The sequence below is a fragment of the Rhipicephalus sanguineus genome, chromosome 1 (genome assembly GCF_013339695.2).
Source record: "Rhipicephalus sanguineus isolate Rsan-2018 chromosome 1, BIME_Rsan_1.4, whole genome shotgun sequence".
In the NCBI taxonomy this organism is placed as follows: Eukaryota; Metazoa; Arthropoda; class Arachnida; order Ixodida; family Ixodidae; genus Rhipicephalus; species Rhipicephalus sanguineus.
In genome coordinates, this window is record NC_051176.1 from 226,277,590 (window position 1) to 226,299,905 (window position 22,316).

Consider the following 22,316-nt stretch of genomic DNA (forward strand, 5'->3'; position numbering starts at 1 on the left):
AGAGTGGCCGTTCCTGCGAGTGCGCATCGCCTTCACTTGCTTTCATGCTCACCCTCATTTTGCCTGTCCTGATATCAGCTTCAAAAATGATAACTACCGACGCGGCTTGACGCCCAAACTTCCAAGTTTTTCTTCAATAAGACAAAATAACTGGCAAAAGGTTCCTTCAAATAAAGGAGGGCGAGGGTGAAAGCAAGCAAGTGGGAGCGATGCATGATCACAGGAATGGCCACACTCTCTCCCAATAACTTAAAAATATGCCACAATCGGCACCACTGTACAACCCTGCAGTGCGCTAGGCCACGCGCTCGTGTGGTGTAGCTCACACTCAGCACGATAGTACATTGGAACACAGTTAAACCATACCTGATGAGGACACAAATTATGTGCTAACGGCACTATGGAAGCAGAAAATACACACTTAACTGCTAATGAGCTAGCCTGAAGTGTGTTCCGTAAGAAAAGCAAGAAAACATTTTTTGGATGGAGGCTGCGTGAAAGCGTTCACTTTCATATGCTGTATTAGTGGTCTTGCAACAAAAACTGCAGTCTCGAAGCCTTCCAAGTGAATGTTTCTTTTTTGACCAAATGGGGGAAAAGTTCCAGCTCTAGGACAACTATGGCGATACAAAGGAGCATTTTGAAAAGATGACACAGAGGCTCACATCACAAGTTGGCAGAGCCAAAGACGTGTGACCAGATGCTCGTTTGCGCTTTTCTACAGCGATCTGCTGCTGAGCAAGAAATGCACCGCCTCATTAAAACATGCTATATGTTGCCCGCATAGCACAATTTCTCGATCATTTTTGTGCAGCACCATAACTGGGCCGGCACGCTTGTTGTACTACACTCCCATGCTTGCTGAGCTAATTGATCCTTACTGTGAATGGGCATGAACAGTATCTCGTCTGAACGACACAGCAGAGGCAGTGCCATTTCATATCTACAAGAAATGCAAACTAACTACACTATCCCACACAAGGAGGCAGAAATGATGGGCATTGTGGCGTGTTTTCGGCTGCATATGTTCAAAAGCCCGTAGTATGCTTACAACAGCACTATGCCACATGCTCTGCCACACAGATAGTTTAAGTTGCTTATTGTAATAAACGAGTGGGAAATGCATAACAGAGGCACATTTGTGGGTAGCCACCATTACGATTTTGTGCATTTCTGATGCTTATCCCTGCACCATATGGGCTTTGCCATTCTTGCACGAAAGTCAGAATCACTAGTTGACCGCTCTGCACTTACTCAAAAGGCTGAATATGTTTTACGGCACTCTATAAGCAAGCCACACTGCAAGTTGAGGGGTGCAGTAAAGAAAAAAGGTAATCGCAGTGCTGCGCTACCCAGCAGGCGCAGGCAATTACGATTACGATTGACAAGCCAACACAGCTTTATAAGACCTGAAGTGGTGCGAAACTGTGCAGTAGTCACTGTTGGGGCAGTATTCAGAATAGGAATGGCTACAATATTTTTCTGGGAAGGAATCCACTTGCTCTTCATGGCCCCTGCCTGACAACACACGCTGAGTGGTTTTGGCACAGCATGGTGCAATTTTGGTCAATTTTTCTTATTTGGCACTTTGGTGCAGGAGGCTGCGTTTGTATCAAACTGTCCACCCCAGCACTCAAAATAAACTTAAGGGCGCCCATTGAAACATGTAAAGAAATTAGTAAAGCATGACTATTCCATGTGGTGTGAGTTTTGGTTAGCTTTGGTTGTGTTGTAGAAAAGTTAAAGCAAGGCAGTAAGCAAAGCCAAACACGTAGGATAAAAACAAAAAGACAATGCAATCCTGCCCCAGAAAAGTGCTATATTACATGCGTGGTTATCAATAGTAAATGGCCTGATGTAAGCACTAACAGAATGATTTAACATGACTTTCTATAGGTACAACTTACAAGTCGTCCATCACTTACATGCATTAATCACAGCCTACTTTTATTGTATTATGAAATCAACTTTCACCACACACACACACACTTAACAGAAGCAACATACAGCTATTAATAACCATACTTCATTTTCCCAGCCTTAGGTAAGTACAAATGTCTGCCGAATTCCTGACAGATGTAGCAGTTTACATTTTCTTGCCCTGTGACATGCCCATTAAAATGGGCACAGTGCAATTTACGACTAGTACAAATTTTAAGTTTTTTAGCATTAGCTCATCGTTAATTAACATACAAATAAAATTTCACAACGGCAATGGCATCACATAGCGGGTTGACCCACTAATAATAAAAACCAACACTGGGTCCAAAACACGCAAAAACGAACAGGTATACAAGTACTTACTTCTCAACTGTCTTATAAGAATGAGCACAAAAGGTGGCAGTTGAACATTAAGTGAAAATTTAACGGTACTTGTATCGAAATTGTACAAGTAACCTCTTGTAAGCGAAACTGCTCGCTAGCTGCTTCTATCCCACGAGGGCGCAGCGAAAGTGAACCGTGTGGTCGTGCGAAACATCAAATGATACCTGTGTCTCACAGTGCACTGCTGATCGCGATTACGCTCGATCGGGACCAAATCTTTCGAGAGTAATTGGCTCCCTTCTGCAGCTTGCGTAAAGGAGCCCATCACGATCAACAAATTCGTTCCGGATCAGGCCTGAACGCGATCAACAGTGACCGTACAGCATCATTCCGAACTTGTTCTTACCGACAAGCTGCCTACCATCAATGTTCAATCTGCGAACACGAAATCACAGATGCAGCAACATTTAATCGACACTGCAGGCAAGGTCTGTTCCGTCACCAACATTACTTATGTTCTCGTAGAAGTGAACGGTGCACAAAACACAGGCAAAATAACCTCACTTGATTCCACTATTCCATTGCACAAACGGAGGCGCAATTCGACGACGCGCCGACACAAAAATGAACGCTTTACTCCTGCGTATTTTAGTACAATATTCACACTTACCGCGTGTCAAGCATGTGCGAACTACAGTGCGCTTTCGTTTCCCTTAACGGCAAGTTCGCAAGGCAAGCCCACGTTTGGTTTCTTGCGGAAAACGCACCTCGCACTTGCGGGCGCACTTCACCGCGCCTAGGCCTAACATGATGGCAAGTTGAACGAGCCGGTCGCACTAGGTTCACAAAAACTACGAACTGAGCACATTCAACAAAACAAACTCAACGCTCAGTGTCTTACCACAGATCAAGCAAAACTGAATGCACAACGAGCAGCGCGCATAAAATAAGAGAAAACTACTAACATTGCTCAGATCTCGACACCCGAACACAATAACCAGTAGACGGCCATTGATTATAAGGCTCTTAAAACCTGAAATCAATTTTTTTAAAGTCAGTTTTTAATAATATTTTACTAATTATTGCGCACAGAACTCTACATTTAAGTTCACTTCATTATAGTAAAACACGTTGAACTAAAATATTCTTGTTAATTTTTTGTTGTTACTGCTTGATTTCAGGTTTTAGGCACGAATACGAGCATTTAGAAATGGACGTCGGGGAGCTTTTAAATTACAAGGTATGCTGTGGATGTTGTGTCCTGATTTATTGACTTGTTATGAAGAAGCTGTCACGAAGCCCTGTACACATTCTTTTTTTCTTGCCATTCAAGCCTGCCAAAGAGCCAAAGCGGGGCTTAGATGATGACGAAGAAACAGCGGACACACGGCCGAGAAAGCGCCTGCAACACAGTGCGGGTGGAAGGGTTTCTCGTTTTGGTAAGGAAGTGATGAAATCCTTTAGGTGACAGCTATTTGTTTTTAGTACGTAACTGTTTGTACTCTCTGCCGCAGCTCCTGTGCGGGATGACCCAGATTTCACGCCTAGAGTTGCCTTGGAACCCGCGGATGCTCCAGAACCTGATGATGCTGGCGTATGCTCTGTGTATTTCTTCCGTTATCATCAAGCGCTTAGAGGGAATTTGAGGCGCAAAATAAGACAAGGACTAGAGCAGACATGAACGCATGCATCTGTTCTAGTCTGTCTTGATTATATATATATATATATATATATATATATATATATATATATGCAAAATATAAACAAAGGGTTTCTAGGTCCAGTGAAATATTCATAGAAAAACACGCACGTGCAAAGCAATTTTATTTACGCTTCGCTCGGGTCTGAGCTTCATCAGAATGAAATGTATAGCGACAGTGCAGTTAATATACATGCCTAAATCAAGCGGAGTGAAGATATGTTAACACCACATGGATGATCGAAGAAAATGCGCATGAGCAGTTGAAAGGCTGAAAAATATACATATGGAAATGCACAAATAAGTAAAAAAAAAAGAAAAATGATAAGGAGATAAGGTAAAAGCAATAAAAAACTCAAACGCACGGAATATTCACAGCTCAATCGGTTGTGCAGGTACACTCCACTTTTATGCCTACGTTAGATGGTTTAAAGAGACAAGCAACTTTGATGGGACACACTACATTCAAATAAGTAGAACGTCGATGGTCACACGCATTAGTCGAAATTACGCAATCATTTTTATGGGCCACCTAGAAAACAAGTTTTTGCTAAACCGGACACTTAAACCATGCTATTACAAATGCTTCATTGGTGACATGTTTTTTATTTGGCCACATGGTGAACAGGAACTTCTTTCATTCATAAATGACTTTAACATAGCAAAGTGAAGCTTTGGGCTAGTTGGTTTTGCATTATGAAATAGTAACAGCGCGATATTCTACACGGGGACACACAAGAGAAGCAACACAGACTGGTATGCGCTAGTCACGTGGTTTTTTTTTTTTTTTACGGGCTTTCTTTGCAGCTTTGAAAATAATGGTCTATGTGAAACTTTCTTTATCGCAAATAATGCAGTGGGGCTTTCTGAAGTCACATTTATTGCCTAAAGTCAATATTTAGCAATTTAGTGAAATAAGCCTAATTAACAAATTAATTAATTACAAAACATTGTGAGCTGGGACACCCTGTCTGTGTGTGTGTGTGTGTGTGTGTGTGTGTGTGTGTGTGTGTGTGTGTGTGTGTGTGTGTGTGTGTGTGTGTGTGTGTGTATATATATATATGGGAAAAAATGAGTACGGCGTTCGTTGATTTTGCACAGTATATTTCCTAACGTTTTGTCTGGCAGGCCAGACATGGCAGTGGGTTTGTACATGATATCGATAACAATAATGACAAAATAGTGATCACACTGGGGAGGTTGGTAATACGGGGGTGGTAATAAAGTAAGCATTACACACAGTTGATATAGATTCAGGCACGCATTCCATGCTCGTGGCATTATTGCCAGGTTTCACATAACACAGAGGGAAAAAAATTATCAGAAAAATAGAAAATTCAACTACGCTTTGTATACTTCTTAACTGCCAGAATTAAGCACATGCTAGCCCTACACTGCAAACAATTCGAGACCATTAATAGAAAAACGTGGCACACAGCACTAGGATCATTTATTAGTTTCCTCTGCAATACTATGCAAACAGCACCAGATCATAATAAAAAAAAAACTGTGAAAGAAAGAAAAGGTATTGAAATCTAACTAATAATGCCACGAGTATGCAATGTGTGCCTGAATCTGGATCACCTATGTGTAGTGCTTATTTTATCACCGCACCCTTATTATCAACTTCCACGGTGTGATCACAATTTTATGTTGTCATTCTTATGATCAATATCATGTAAAAAACCATCTCACCCGCCACGGTGGTCTAGTGGTTATGGTGCTCGACAGCTGACCCGAAGGTCGCGTAATTGAATTCCGGCTGCATTTTCGACGCAGGCGTAAATGCTTGAGGCTTGAGTACTTAGACTTACGTGCACGTTAAAGAACCCCAGGTGGTGCAGTTTCCAGAGCCCTCCACTGCGGCGCCTCTCATCATCATATCGTGGTTTAGAATGTTAAAACCCAACAGTAATTAATTACAGAACTGTCTCAACACGACGCAAACCGGACGGAGCCCTCACGACGAAATTTCGTGGCCCGAAGAAAACCTGACGACGCAACGTCGAAACAGCGGGACCAATCAGCGAAGCCGTGATCCGACGCCACGACCTAACCGCAACGCAAGACGGCGGACTAGCGACCTCAATGTTCTTATCGACGGCCACAGCGTCACAGCTCTCGTCGACACCGGAGCCGACTATTCCGTCGTCAGTGGGCCATTCGCCACCAAGCTGAAGAAAGTAAAGACCGCTTGTAGTGGACCCGAAATCCGGACAGCTGGAGGCCACCTGATAACGCCGATTGGCATCTGCACGGCGAGAGTCACGATCAATAACCAGACTTATCCTGCGAGCTTCGTAATCCTACGAAACTGCTCCAGGGATGTGATACTCGGAATGGACTTCCTAAGTGACCACAGCGCCGTTATCGACCTGAGGTCTGAGTCGATAACACTAAGCTCAGACAAAGCGCTCCCACCCCACGCGACGCCAGGGAACCATGCACTGAAGGTGACCGTTCCGCCGCGCTCCAGCGTCATTATTTCCGTCGGCACCGAAAAACCTGCGAACCTTGAAGGCGTAATCGACGGCGATCAGCAACTACTCCTGAACCGTCAAATTTGCGTCGCAAGAGGTATCGCCGAGCTGCATGACGGTAAAGCAAAGGTACTGCTGACAAACTTCAGCCACGAATATAGGCACCTCAACATGGGTGCGACGGTTGCCTACATCGACGAATGTGTAGCCGTCAGCGATGCTTTCGCCCTCTTCGATGCTGCCGAACCTGCTTCGACGAATAGAGGTCCCGAACCGGATTTTGACGTCAACCCGAGCCTTCCGAAGGTCAAGCAAGACCAGCTCAAAACCCTGCTCCTGCAATACAAGGACTGTTTCTCGTCGTCATCGCGGGTCCGACAAACGCCCCTTGCTAAGCACCGAATTATAACAGAAGAAAATTCTCGACCACTCCGACAGAGCCCCTACAGAGTTTCGACGCGAGAACGTGAGGCCATAAAGAAACAAGTGGCCGAAATGCTTCGCGACGACATCATCCAGCCTTCAAAGAGTCCGTGGGCATCACCTGTGGTGTTAGTGAAGAAGAAGGATGGGACACTGCGCTCCTGCGTTGATTATCGGCGCCTGAATAAAATCACGAAGAAGGACGTGTACCCCCTCCCACGGATAGACGACACCCTGGATCGACTTCACAACGCGACGTACTTTTCGTCGATGGACCTCAAGACCGGCTATTGGCAGATCGAAGTAGACGAAAGAGATCGAGAAAAGACCGCTTTTATAACGCCCGACGGCCTCTTTGAGTTTGATTGTAGTAGATCGGTTTGTTAAGATTGCGCCCCGCACGCGAATGTTCCAGCTTTGTCTAGAGATTACGGCGCCACCAGCGATATTGCTGTAAAGTTCGATAGCGCCTGTATAAAAGCCGACGCGCGTGACCGCTTGTCAGTTGATCGACGGTCGACGCTCTGTTCGACGCTATCAGTGTATTGCTGTAGTTTGACTTTCATTTTCCCGGCCACAAGTTCGGCCAAATAAACAGTTTCATCTCGGACGTGCTGACTGCTGTCTTCGTCGACGTCACGACCACGTGACAATATACTGTGCAAAATCAATTAATGTTGTACTCTCTTTTTTCTTCCTTATATGTACTACTGAGGCCTGTGTGATGCCTGATTCGCTTGCCACAACTCTCTCTCTCTCTTTATTTCTACACACACACACACTCACACACACACACAGGGTGCTTTACACAACTAGAACCAAATATTTTGAAAAAGTGATTAACCACACCTGAATGAAACCAACGACATATAGTTTGCCGTCATGTGGCACTCATTAGGGTATTTTTTTATTGTGCTTAATTAACCGAGATTAATTATTCAAAATTTTTAATATTCACTTTAAGGCAGAGTGTGTTTCGTTACGTTCTTGAGGGCATTCCAAAATGACTGAACCAATTTTTTATGGCAACGTACATGCTGCATGGTGATTTTTTCCGGAAACTGAACCAGATAGTGGTTTCGGCTCCTACTGGTGGGAAATTTTTGTTATATGTTTTACCCTATATGCAGTGGTCGGTAATTCCAAAAAGATGTATCAATAAATGGCATAACTTTCGAAGTATAATTATTGTGTGTGTGCGGCAATAATAAATTGTTGTTAATTGCAAAACAGGTGCATTTAGTATCGTGCAGTAGATCGTTACTAATAATAGCACTTCATTGTTTATGGCCTCAAAGAATAGCCAAATAATGCAGTATTCATGTAGCAAGGGAGAACAGCACTATAATGGTGTGGGAATTTTATGCAGTTGTGCAGATAGCATGGTTATGAATGTTCTGAACAGCAAAAGCATAACAAAAGTGCAAGTTTCTCTATTTAATTTATACATTAGATGGCTATGGATGAAGGATGAGTTGAGGCAAAAGCAGATTTGCTGAAAGTATAATGGAACAGCGTTAACTGATCACACGAAATAACAATCCTATTTGTTCAAAAGTTAAGTTGAGCTTTAGTTAATGCGCAAATTTTAATGTCTTGTCTTATACATGCCTGCCAGCTCTCCTTGATTCTTTTAAACCTTACAAGCTCGGAATTGTTAAATTATTTTCTACGTGTTAAAAAGAATTCTGTCCACGTAGAACTTTTTCTTACTAGTCTCCGATCATTCTGTTTGAAATCTTCCAATAGTGAAAAGAGGGCTTGACGTGGATGCCTTTATGATGAATGTTCCTGACGCACATAAGGCCAATAACAGCAATCTAACTTATAAGTCACTGTGACATGAAAAGAGGGTCTTGCCTGTATGTGCAGTTAAATGTTTGTCGTTAACATCTAAAGGTAAATCATCGTTAGTAAACTGTGTATGTGTTCCATTAAAGATGTATGGTAAAAAAAAAAACTTCTTTAAAAAATCCATGCTATTTTTCTCTCACGTATCTTCTTCCCGTGTTATCTGCATTATTATTATTTTTTTTTTTACAAATTTCCATGTTTGCAGGCTGACAGATATGCTTATGTTCTTGATGCTTGTGTAACAGTGGGAAGCGGTATGCATGCATAAGTTGCACTTATGGAAAAATAGAGGTTTCGTTCTTTATGTGACTATTTCCTTGGCCACACAGATATACTTAGCCTAGCTCTTTGAAGCTTTGTTCTCTACAGCCCCTATTCCTTCTCAGTGGGGCTGAAAATTCACCACTGTTTTATCGGTTTTATGAACGTGCCATTCAATTTGCTTTTCTTTTCTGTTTTTTTTTTTAATTCAGGTTGACATTCTTGATGACACCAATCTCAAGAAACTTATACTCAACTTCGAGAAAAGGGTGCTTAAAAACCAAGAGCTGAGGATCAAATACCCAGATCTCCCTGAAAAGTGAGTTTCTCCTGCCAAACACATGTAGCAAACAGGTGCAAAATATGCTGCACAGCATTCTTGCAGTAACTACTGTAGTCATTTTATGTTTTACGGCATATGAGCATAAGTGATGCTACACCCACTGCTATGAAGTCAACTGCCCTGTGTCCTTTCTAAGGAAGGCTGGCTGAATAGGACTTATTGGGCAAGTTGGTGGGACCTCTTAAGCATTGTTCTTTTGTGCAAAAGAGGACATACAAAGAAAATACACTTGCACAGTACTGTCACAACATTTGCATCTTGTGTTTCATTTGCTAAAATTGCATCTTATGTCTTTGGGTCACTAAAGGGGCACTAAAGGCAACTAGCTGTTTAGGTCGCACTGGTGCATTAATACTCAAGAATGTCAGAATAAATTAGTACTATTATCGACAGCAGTGCTTTAGTAATGGAGATATTGATGTAAACATAGGACATTACTTGAGACTCCAATGAGATATTCTAGTGCAAGCCGGATAATGTAGCATCCCCTCAGTATAATTCTGTCACTCATTCTCAACCACTCATAAAAAAAATAGATCATTGCAGCACATAAAAGTGCTACAAGAGAAGTGATCAAACTACCCAAAGGTTGCATGATCAAATGGGCTCTGAAAACAATTCATTGTTTAATGTCTCGGCATTCTTAAGTGAAGCTTGCTTGGTGATTCCTCCTGTACTTAAAGAGTTGCACAATGAACCAACAAATGCAGCCTAAATATTCTCATTGCACCTTCAAGTGCATGATTTCTTTATTAAAACAAATAGCATTATTTGGCTCTCTCCAATTTTTGTGGTCAGGAAATTATGTGACCTCATCTGCCAATGTCAACCAGTTCTTTGAGGTGCACATGTTCTCGTGGGAGAGCTTTGTCGGTTCTGAACAACTCGGTGCTGTGGTCAGCGGTGCCACTGTGTTGCGTTTATTTACCACCTTGGCTAACAATTTAGGAAGCATGCTTGTTGCCAAAGTCCACTCTGTCTTTTGTAAAGGCACGCTGCTCTGACTTGCCAGCTATTTACAGCTTTGCCTCGCAGGCAAAGTCCGCACTTCCACGTGCTATCCGTCTGTGGAACAGCTTGCCTGACGACATTGCATCCCAGACAAACTTTGATACATTTCGTCACATCTTATCAAGCCACTTCACAAGCCTCAGCAAGTAGAGGCTGTATCATAATTCATTGGTCCGTATTGGTCCGTTTTTGTGATTGCCACATCCATGTGCGCGAGGATTCTGCCTTGTGGCCGCTGCATGCGCGGGAAATGCAGTTTCGTTCACATTTACCATGCGTGAATCTTTTGTACATGTTGATGCTTTTTGTTTTGTACATGTTGATGCTTGTTGTTTGACTTATTATTTTGGAATTGTTTCTTTTGTATTTTATTTCCAGTTTGGAGGTGTATATATGTATTGCCCCCCTTAGTCAATTGTTTCTTTTGTATTTTTTTTTAGTTTGACGTATATATATGTACTGCCCCCCTTAGTCAATTGTTTCTTTTGTATTTTATTCCAGTTTGACGTGTATATATCTATTGCCCCCCTTAACCAACTGTTTCTTTTGTATTTTTTTCCAGTTTGAAGTGTATATATGTATTGCCCCCCTTACTCAATGCCCTCCAAGGGGCCTGTAAGGTACTTTGAAATAAATAAATAAATAAATATTCCGTGCTAAAAACAAAGCAATAATCCAGATTTCCACAGTGCATGAGAGCTGCATGATTTCTTAGTGGATAAGCTATTTACCCTTTCTTTTCAGTTATTTTTATGCTCGGTTGCCTTGCTACAAATCTGCTTGTGCTCTGTTGGTAGTACAACACCCTTGTACTTTTTTTACAGGTTCATGGACTCTGAGGTGGAGCTTAATGACATCCTGCAGGAGATGCACATTGTAGCCACCCAGCCAGAGCTCTATCCGATCTTGGTTGAACTGAATGCTGTCCAAAGCATATTGGGCCTTTTAGCACATGAGAATACTGGTATGTGTATCCGTATAGGCTTATTGATCATAGTTACGTGGGATATTTTTTATGTATATTGAACGCAGAGTGTTCTGTTAATTTTGTAAGATTATGAGCTACCAGTAACTGCTAGTGTGCTGAAGGTTAACAGGTAATAATGAATTAGCTAACTAAATTTAAGCAAACAGTCCTCCACATGTTTGCTTGGCAAAAAAAATGGAAAGTAAATTTTATTTAAGGGGGACACTGCGCCTGAAAACTTTTTTTTAAATTCTTTACTGATTAAAATGAAACTCGCAGAGTTTATATATATTTGTGTGCTGATTTCAAATATGCAATTTTTTTCCTAGTACAATGTGTAGTTTTTAAATTCCAGGTGCCATTTTGGAAGCCATAGTTTGCCTAAACTGAGAGAGTTGCAAAGTAATTAAAGGGACCGACAACTGATTTTTCTCGACCCATTTTTTTTTACGGCACGACAAAAAGTTCACCCTTCGCAGTGTTTATAGCTGCAGTAGTTAATCCCAAAAGCACGTAGTTATTTTACAAGCAGTATTTTTCGATCTGAAAGGCTCTAAACACGGATGCAACTTTCCTCCAGCAACGCTGAGAATTGGTAGCGATGCCGCCAGCCCTTCTCGCGATTTGTGAAAGCTATCGTTCTGCTTTCGCAGGAGTTCCTGTAACAATGTGTAACCACCTTTATTTAAGTCAAATCTCGTTACAACGAACACCACATTAACGAACATTTCAAATTAACGAACTTTTAAGAAATCCCGTGCCGACTGCTTATAGTTTCAATGTAAAAATATTTCACTACTACGAACTTCAGAATAACGAACATTTCAGAATAACGATCGTTATTTAATTCCCGTGTCATCTTAACAACACCTCAGTACTACGAACTTATATCCCGAACTGCGAGGATTCTTAGATTTCAGTGTGTCGGTCATGGCAGTCGGATCTGTAAGGTAGCAGACGACGCAGTGCGAAGAGCGGACGCCCTCCCGCTAAAACCTGAGATGTCACGGGAGGAGAAAGACGCGGGCGGAGAACTTTTTTTTTTTCCCTTCGTTGCGGAGGCGACAACGCATCTAAAGGCCCAACCGCATGCATAGCACGCGACTTTCGAGCGAAGGTGACTGCGACAAACGGGCTCCGTCGCGCTGCTCGATTGAAAACTATTGCGCGCACGCAGGCAAATTACGAAAAAGAATTACAGAGTAGATGAATGACAACATGCCAAATTTATTATTGTCTTGTTTGAGATAAAGATGCCTTAAAAGAGTTTCGGGACTTCCTTTTTTCGCAATCTTATGTTTAACCGCGGCAGTAGTATCTGCTGTGATCCCATGGGGCGCCCGGAAGCGTACGCCTACGCTACGTCGCACTTTGCAAACTGCGTTATGTTGGGGTTAGTCCACGAGGCGCATCTCGACAACGTTTCCTCTTGCTGTCATAGAACGTTTAAGAAAAGCCGCAGCGCCTCACATCGTTGCTTTGCAGGGAGAAGGGCTACCTCACACGACGACGATGTTGACATTGCAGCAAGCTACCACCAATGCAGCAAGCTACCACCGAAACATCAAAACGAACCGTTGATCATAAATAACGACAAAATACGGCCGCTGCCTCGCTCTCCGCGTGAGATGGGGCTGTAAATAAGGTAGTCTATAACTTGCATTCCTTGAAGTACGCGCCGATTGGAAGCATCACGAGCAAATTGCAACCGAAGCAAGGGTCAGAGATGCTGCCATGTTGTTGGATATCGTCATGCTCACTTCCGGGCGACGATGTTTTCTGGCTTTCCAGAAACCTGGGATGCTATGGCGGAACGATTCTATTTCAGATTCCAATGCCTTTCGTGCTTTTCGCGCTTGGCCAGTGGTCAGAACGACGGTCCGTCCGCGTTATCAGCGCGATCAGCCAGCCGTGTGGAATCGGAAATAGCATCGTTTCGCGATTGCACCCCTGCGACAAGCGACGGCGATGGATGGCCCTCCGCGACAGCAAATCCTGTCGGCCGTCGCTCAAAACTCGCGTGCATGCAGTTGAGCCTTAAAGGATTGCAGCGATGACATGGACGACGATGTCACCGTAGCATCCGAAGATCGCGACAAGTCCGTGTCGGCCACAGATGCGTTGGACTACTTGAGGAAACTCCGCATATTCATAGAAAAAAGCGGAACAGCGACCGAAGCGGCGGATAAAAATGCGGACGGTCTAGAATCGTTCGTGACGCAGAGTTTGTGCTGCACCCGTCAAAAAAACGATCACGGACTATTTCAAATAAACGTGCCTTGTCTGACGTTCACGTGTGCATTGTTGTGAGAAACGAGTTCAAGGACGTACCGTTGCGAAGGTAGGACGTTTGCGTTACTGAAATTCTATTGTTATGGTAAATTTTTGGGCTTTCACTATAACGACCTTTCAGAATAACGAACATTTTTCCGCGGTCCCCTGAAGTTCGTTATACCGAGATTTCACTATAGCTTTTCAACTATTTTGGAAAATAACAAGCTGTTACAATGAGATGATGTGCCATTATGCACCTTCCCTGTATCTGTACCGCGTTGTGTGCGCATGCGTCCAAAGTTGCCTGTGCCTGTGTCATGGGTGGCTTGTTCCGGCGTCGTTACTCTCTCGATGATGCACGCGCCAAGTAGCAGCGTGCATCATTTCTGAGACCAAGTATAGGTAGCAAAACTATGGCGCTCCAAAATTATAGTGACCTGGAAACTGCGTGCACGGTTGCATGAGCACACTGAAAAATTGCTCAAGACGCGCTGACGAGCATGGGATCATTACGTCACGCGAAGGCAGCACCACTTTAATGCATACTACTAACGCAGGCCTATATGTACATTTTTATGGAGTAATACCGTTTGATATAAAGAAACAAACAATATTTCAATACTAACAAAAAAATTCACCGACTGCGTACAGCAATCAACGGTCACGTGGCCGGGTTTCATCGGATCGTTCATGTTTTTGCTGCCAGAGGCGTCACAGGTCATTTTTCGCGACTTTCAATTAAGAAATAAAAATATAAATCCATCTCTCACAAAAGAAACAGGGTTCGTATGAGTCAATGCGACGGGCAATCTTTCCATCAGTGGAGTCATCTCATTGCATGTTCTGGGCAGTTGTCGGTCCCTTTAAAGGACCCCTAAACCACCCAGCGGTTGAAATTTAGTTGAGGTGAGGAAGTTGTGCTCGAGTGTACAACGAACACGTAGCCGTGAGAATTTTTCGAAACGGTGCCATAATAGCGGAGTTACACGAGTTTGATGATCGAAATGCAATTATCGCTTCTTTCCCTCTTTCCTACGCTTCCCTCTTCCAAAACCGCTTTGCCCTCCTCGCTGAGTCAGCTGAGTGCCCCTCCTCATCTCGCGTGGCATACGTCACCGCTGACGCGCTGTTCGAGACAGCGTCTACTTCCGGTTGTCACGACTCCGACGCTCCAGCTCGCCGTCAACTCTGTGTGGTATCTGGGTGCACCGTTCGTTGGCTAACCACTGTTGCTGCCGTGCCGGCCCGTGCCCCTACGAATCGTGCGCACGCCTTCAAAGGATCGGCAACGTGATGGATCCGTACGGTGACAAGCCGTGCCAGACCACCTCGGCTCGAGATGAGGAGCCGAGCTCGAGTTCACGGAGCTCATCAAACCGCAAGGCGTGGATGTGTAATTACGCTAGCGACTTGGCGGTTGCGTTACAGGCCGCAGATGTCGATTCGCAAGCGGCAACACGACCAAGAACAGCAAGGTGCGCGCGAACAGCTGTTTGCAGAGTAACCGGAAGTCGTCGGTTGTCGTTCGGCCAATCGCAAGCATCGAAAGTGATAACGTCATCGAGTTTCACTGGTGATGTCACACATCTCAGTGGCGGGAATGGCGGGGACCGGAAAGGTGAAGCTATTGTTTTTTCGAAATTGTGGCGCGCCCGCGACCTGTAGCGCTGCGGCGTGTGGCATCGTTGATCGCGACGGCATTCTGCACGCGATGCGCTTGTTTACTTGAAATGTTTGGGAAAATGTCGGAGGGGGTTTAGGGGCCCTTTAAGCGCACCAGAATGACCTGGAATGAGTACAGAGTGCAAGAAAACAAGAATGGATGTTCTAAGCCCATTTGAACAAAAGTTGTGGTACATTGAATATTTGTGGCTGAAATCCGAGCTTGGCATAGACTAATTGCGAATGTTCAACGTCCCATAACTTTTGTTCAAATGGCTTTAGAAAATCCATTCTTGTTTTCTTGCACTCTGTACTCATTCCAGGTCATTTTGATGTGCTTAATTACTTTGTAACTCTCTCAGTGTAGGCAAACTGGGGCTCCCAAAAAACACATGAAATGTTGATATTTTGAAAACATGTTATACTAGAAAAATAACTGCATATTAGAAATCTGCTCACAAGTATGCATACACTCAGCAAGTTTAATCACAATCGATAAATAATTTAAAAAAAAAGAAATTGGTGTCCCCTCTTAAAGGGCCAGTAAACAACCCCGATGTCCAAAAATTGTAATGAAAAGAAATACGCGCACTTTTGCTATGTGAACATGCTGCCGCAAGAATTTTGCGAGTATGTGCTATAATAAGGAAGTTACAGGGGTTAGAACATCCGTTTCAGCTGGTTTCAAATTTTCGCGCGGCCTCACCACCCTTCTCCGCCACATGGAGGAAAAGGCGTAGCCCGTCGTCGTGACTCCGCCCACTTCGGCAACGTGACACGACGTCAACAATTGACGTCATGGGCGAGCTCGATCAGTCGCAATGCACTTCCGCTAGCTGCGGCTCCTGGTTGTTTATTGTTTATATTGTCGCACGTGCCCCGTAACTTGACGGGCAGTTTTCGGCTCTTCACTATTTTTAAACCTTTGTGACAGTTCACAATGCAGCAGGAATGCGTGCTTGCTTTCCGAGACGTCGAAGGGGCGCGAGAGAAAAGCCTGGAGAAGCCCGCTTGCCGCGCGAGCAAGTGCGACCCGTCCGAGCTGCCGGAGATTCTTCTCTCCCCGCTCGATTTGCAGCAGGCAACTGAACAACGCTTCGCCGAAGTGCGTGCAGGTGCTTCTATGCAGTGCGATGAATATACGCGCGACAACTGCGTGGCCGAAACCGCATCACGGCAGGGCCAAAAAACAAGGCGCAGTTTCGTAGCGGTGGGTGGGAACAGGAACTGACGTTAACTTGACAATTGTTTGTTGAGACCTGGTTTAGACCAATCGACGAGCTCGGTGCTACGTCAACTCGGCGATCGCCGAGTTGACGTCACTGCGCGTACGAGGAGGATTGGTCAGGCGTAGGAAAGAAGCGCGGGAATTGTTTTTCGAAATGAAGGGTCTGCGCGGCGCGCGGCGCTGTAATATTCGGAAAACGTGATCGCCGCGGTCTACTGTACGGATTAGCAAGCTTGTTTGGCGGGTGTAAAAAAAAAGTCGCAGCCTGTTTACGGGCCCTTTAAAGGAAGAAAAGATATGGGTACACACTTTTTACAGTATTCTGCTGTGCATGTTCTATTCTCCGTAGCTACTACGCTCTAATTCATGCATAAGCTTCTTGATATGTACAGGGTTCGTACAAAAAGCAATGGCAGTGGTTATATTGTGAAGCGACTATACATTGCAGTGTGCTAGGACCATCTGCTATGGGGGTTAGGGTTGGGTTTGGTGCGGTCTCTGAGTCATCTGCAACCATCTCGAAAGTAAGGACAAGCCTTTTCTATAAAACTCGCTTTGCTCTCCCATGAAAGCCATAAGCTAGCGCTCTTTGAAACTAAGGATTTTCGTCAAGTTTTGTGTGAAACTTGGCTCCGCAGTGGAAACTTTCCCTATGATAAAGGTCAAGCTTAAAGGGGCCTTGAAACCCTTTTCCAAGTAGCCATGGAATGGCTTCACTAAAGGAACGTATTACCTCACGAATCGAACGCTGCAAAAAACCACAAAATGCCGAGCAAGCGCCCCCTCCTACGGTGAAGGATAATCCGACCAGATATGGAGGGGAGCGCTTGCTCGATCCCGGATCTAAATTAAACATGGTGGTGGCAGAGCCGCGAAAAATTTGTAAAAATGCCCGTCCGTGCTTCTAATGAAATGCTTTATTTATGTACTGTTTTTATTCCTCCTCGTCACTGTCAAACCATTGAAGCAGCGACCGGTTTGACCAATATACAACCATCATCTTCAAAATTGGCTAGCGCGAAAATGGACAAGGACTGAGAAGGAACACTGATGTACAGGACAGGCACTACTCGCAACTAAGCTTTATTCAGAAACGTCTTCCTACGTATATACACAGCCGAGTGGCGCGCGCAGGCGCAATGCACATGACAGTCGACAATGCTAATCAGGATCGGGATACCAAAACATATTCGCATCATAACCAAGTATCTAAGAACAGTCTTTCCTTACTGCGCAGAACAACAGAAGTGTCACTGATACATTCAGGGTAAATGTATCAGCATTCAATGTACTCATTCTTGTGGTTCTTTTTACACAAGCGATGCTCGTCTTGAAAAAAAAAAGTGGCCGCAGGGAAGGAGGGGGAGGAGGAGGGGGCGCTTGCTCGATCACTGGCGCCTATTTCAGATCTCCCGAAAAAGGGAGGGGACGCTTGCTCGGGTGGGGGCGCTTGCTCAGCATTTTACAGTAGTTTTTTTTTGTGATTGTAATATGACAAAAAAATCATTTTTGTTGTTTCATACACATGCTTTATTTGTAGTAAAATCAAGCAAAATCCTAAAAAAAGAACTTAACAGTTTTTTTATAAATAAAAATTATGCATTGTATTAAACATAGCTCACAGACATACAAAAATAAGCGCACCAGGGTACTTTTCCGGTTAAAAATAGTCCGCATTGGAAGAGTCGCTGCTCGACTCACCGGCAGCAGAGCAACCGGCACGCGCTTCCATAGCGTAAGCGAATTGCGTCAGTGAGCGCACGGAAGAAAACTGTATGGTTGTGCGCTCGTCCAGAAAGCAAAACGAGTGAAAAAGCTACAGTAATCCTTCGTCTTATCACCAACAAGACGTAGCTAGTTTTTCCGAGACCCCAAAACAGGTAACGCAAACATGGCGGCGTCGTTTGTGTAATTTAGCGCCGCACGGAAACAGATATAATCGCGCCCTGGGGAGCAATAAACGAGAGAGTAACAAGCGGTCACTCTTTGAGAGATTAGAAACCAAACAGGGCCATCAGCTTTGCGGGTGCAAGAAGCGAAAACCACCCGAAGGTGGTTTTCGCTTCTTGCACGAAACTGAAACCAGCCGGACCACGTGCGCGCGTTCTGATGCACAGCTGAAAGCCACCATGCCGCTTTGGAAAGCAAAAAGAAAAAAAAGGCCGGAGAGACAATGGTGCATAAAAAAAAAATTCCACGTATTCCCGAAGCATGGCAGCACATTCCAAGCAAGAGAAATGATCAAAAAAGGCGCGCGTTTGAAACCAACCACTCCGCGGGCGCGCTCGGTTGCGCAAGCGATAGCCGGCGCGCCGTTTTGCGAAGAATAAAAAAAGCAACAACGGAGGGACATCGGCGCATGAAAAAAATTCCACGTATTCCCGAAGCATGGCAGCACATGCAAAGCAAGAGAAATGATCAAAAAAGGCGTGCACTTTAAACCAGCTGCACTGCGAACGCGCTCGAATGGGCAAGCGATAGCCGGCGCGCTGTTTTGGGAAGCAAAAAAAGATACAACGGAGAGACATCGGCGCATGAAAAAAAATTCCACGTATTCCTGAAGTGAGGTAGCACAGGCCAAGCAAGAGAAATGATCAAAAAAGGTGCGCGTTTTAAAAATAAACGCTATGCCGTACATGTACAATGAAAACCCTTTGGTACCAGGAAGCTTCTGCCGTACATGCACGGCAAAAGAATTGATATCTGGGCAAGTTGGAATTGGTTATGCATCTTTGAAATGGGCGACGCAAAAACAAGGACAAAAGAATGACTACGGCGCTCTGTGGTGTGTAGTCTTTCCTTTGTCCTTGTTTTTGCGCCGCCCGTTTCGAAGATGTACGGCAAAAACCCTCAAGGGGTTAAAAGCAGGAGTTGTACCATAAAGGTGCTGCAAGCTGAGGGACGTGTGAAGTAGTACGATTGGGTGACAGAAAAAAATGTCATAGATGTGGGAGGTTAGAGTAGAATTTGTGAAATAAACAGATGTGGTAGACGATTGAGATTACTTGCACTCATCTGGTAGTCGTATGTAGAAGCATTAACATGAGCTGCGCATTGTGGAGCCGCCCCAAGTAGGAGGAGGTAGGTTTGATGAGTTAAGTACGGTATCGTAAAGATTTTGTGAGCAAGCACCTTGTGGAAGATACCATGTACAAATGATGTTATGGTTAAATAAAATTGTTTTCGGACCGTTTTAAGCTAGAAGTGCAAATGAACTTGTATGTGACCATAAAGCTCTGCCTGAATTGCTGTGTGAAACAATTTCAATGGTTGTGTGAAGCACACAACCATTGAAAGCCATAGGCGTGCGCAGAGGGGGGCAGGGGGGCGGCCGCCTCCCCCCCTTGTTACCCAAGAAGAGGGGGGTGCAAAGTCTGCCCCATATATTGAGTTAATAGGGAGGGGGGGGCCACGATGAACCTGCGCTGCCCCTTAAAGGGAACCCTACACACGCCTATGTTGAAAGCTACCATTCATGTTGCTCGTTTGTTTGAACTAGGCCTTGCACGCAGGGCACAGTGGGACGTGCAGCCAGAGAGCACCTGGCATTGCATGTACTACAGGTTGTATTGGGTGGCTCCACAGCTCCAGTTATTCATTCTTTGGCGATACAACTACTGGTTATAAAGGGCATTTTCATGTGAGATGAAAATCATATAATTGGTGCAACTCTGTGTTAATTAAGCTGGATGAAATGGTTTTTTTTGCAGACATTTCTATAGCAGTAGTCGACCTTCTACAAGAATTGACAGATGTTGACTCTCTCCATGAAAGCCAAGAGGGGGCAGATATGTTAATTGATGCATTGGTGAGTGCTTACCATTTTTCCACAGTGACTTGATAATCTTTTGAAACTGTGAATGTAACCAAAGCGAAGTGTAGTGTTCAATTTGGCGCAAAAGTCAAAAGGAGTGGCACATTGAATGAGCTTTGTGTACCTTTAGCTCTCATTCCGAGTTATCACTTAAATATTGTGCTGTTGTGGGAGATGCAGGACAAGAAGTAACTTTTTAGCTGCAAAGTACACTTAATCATTCTACTTTCATGTTTAATAAATTTAGACATTTTTCCAGCTATTTGGTCACTGAAAAATTTTTCTAATCAAAATGTGGTAGTAGCTATAGGGATTCCATTTTTCATCCATGCTTGGCTAAAGATACAACCACATGTTTTTTTTCTGAATGGTGAGCTTTCCTGGTGTAAGAACAAGCAGACACTAGCACTGATTGAATTGCTACCAACTCATTCTCTAAATTTTACTAGTGCTCACATGAAGACCATGCTTTCTACATATGAGAGGCTGATATGTAGATGAAAAGCCATTGTCTTGAAGTAGCATTTAGAGCAAATTTCCCCGTTAGAAAAACCAGTGGGTGCCAGGTGACACTGTGAATCAGACTTGGTACGGTTGAATGCTTTACCACTCAACCATAGTCACTGTCGTAAGAGTTGCTATCTCTTATGGGTTGCAGAAATTGGCATCTTTCCTAACCTCAATCCACCAGCTCTCTCGACTGTTTTTCTGTTGCTTGCTCACCATACTGTGTTTTATTTTTAAAGTTACTTGGCTGTTCATGCCAAAGCTGGCCTAGATCACAGGACTTGTGTGTGCATCGGCCATCTTTCTACCCAGATGGCTGAGATGGGGAAGTATGTGAACAACTACATGGCAGCCTCTGAAGCACCGTTAGTGCTCAGCAAACAGGAACTTTGACATAAATGCCATTGCACTGTGATGTGAGGGAACAGGCCAGGTGGCCTCAAGCTCTAAGGGCACCGCAGTGGTGACAAGTAGCATAAAACTGGAATAAAGGTCTTGCTTACAATTGCAATTCAACTTATTTTTTAGTGAAAAAAAGAATGTAATTCGTGTACGCGTGACACCCTGATAATTGGCCCATGTTTTGGGGGAATGTGGCCCTTGCACCCATTCGAATGGTATTTTTGAATGTGATTCAACTAGTGATGCTATTGAAAAAATCCATGCAGAATCTCCTTTGGGAGTTGTCTAAGTGATGCGTAAACTATGAATTTTTTCATACCTTGCAGCCTTCCCAACAACATTGTTTTTGGGCAGCACCAGCATGGCATCTTTCATCTTCTTTCTAGCATTTGTCAACGTCTACAGTGGCCCCATGGCACATGCATCCCGTGAACACAGAAACATGCATTTTGCATCAACTTTTCACAGAGTGGGAATCTCCCTGATGTGTACAATCATCCATGTCAGCTTTAAAACTTGACCTGCAGAGGGCTTTTATTCCACAACTACTAAATTCAGCGTGGCCTTCATAGAAAGTGTTACCTTTCTGCATTTGTTTTGCACCGAGGTAGAACACGTTCATATAGATGAAACGTGTACCCACTTTGCAAGGATGGGTGTGTTAAGGCACTTGCCTTACAGTGTGGGGTACTGGGTTAAAACCCCAGCACTGGAGTGCAAATTTATTTTGTTTTATTCATTTGTTTCTTTATGGAGATGATCGTCTTATGTGACGGAGGGACAGACTGAGGGACAGTTTTTTCATTGAGTCAGCATAGGAATGCTTATGCATCAAAAAAATATTGAAAACATTGTGCTGGATGTTGAAGCATCTCCCTGCCAACCAAAAACAATTGCCCAAGCCACTGTGGTAGGGAAAGTAGTGCAAAAGCAGTGTAATTGTGAGGTGCAATCATAGGTTTGACAAAAATCCTTTTGGAAGTACAAATAAACTCCATGAGTCTGTGCTAACTACCCTGCCTATCTTTCCCCCTGCAGGTTTGAATTCAAGTTTGACAAGTTGCTTTGTATCACTGTGGCTAATTTGCGTTATTTCTTGCAGTGGAAGGCTGTCCTCAAAATGCCC

The 22,316-nt window shown here is 44.0% G+C and overlaps 2 protein-coding genes across 3 annotated transcripts in view; one reads left to right on the forward strand and one right to left on the reverse strand.

Moving 5' to 3' along the window:
• The window catches only part of LOC119373458 (zinc finger CCCH domain-containing protein 18), a gene marked incomplete at its 3' end in the record, with an annotated part of 102,774 nt that extends 99,494 nt beyond the window's left edge, over positions 1–3,280 (reverse strand). Inside the window, 1 exon segment of the mRNA XM_037643491.2 lies at positions 2,936–3,280.
• A 183-nt stretch (positions 3,281–3,463) lies between these two features.
• Positions 3,464–22,316, forward strand: part of LOC119373468 (beta-catenin-like protein 1) — a 50,402-nt gene continuing 31,549 nt past the window's right edge. Inside the window, exons 1-6 of one of the 2 annotated variants that reach the window (XM_037643503.2) lie at positions 3,464–3,505; positions 3,599–3,704; positions 3,780–3,859; positions 9,195–9,301; positions 11,161–11,300; positions 20,178–20,275. In XM_037643503.2, the coding sequence (XP_037499431.1) occupies positions 3,476–3,505; positions 3,599–3,704; positions 3,780–3,859; positions 9,195–9,301; positions 11,161–11,300; positions 20,178–20,275 (561 nt within the window). In that variant the 5' untranslated portion in view covers positions 3,464–3,475. Of the gene's footprint in view, positions 3,705–3,779; positions 3,860–9,194; positions 9,302–11,160; positions 11,301–20,177; positions 20,276–22,316 lie in introns of both variants that reach the window. The other variant, XM_049419922.1, reaches the window with a different exon arrangement.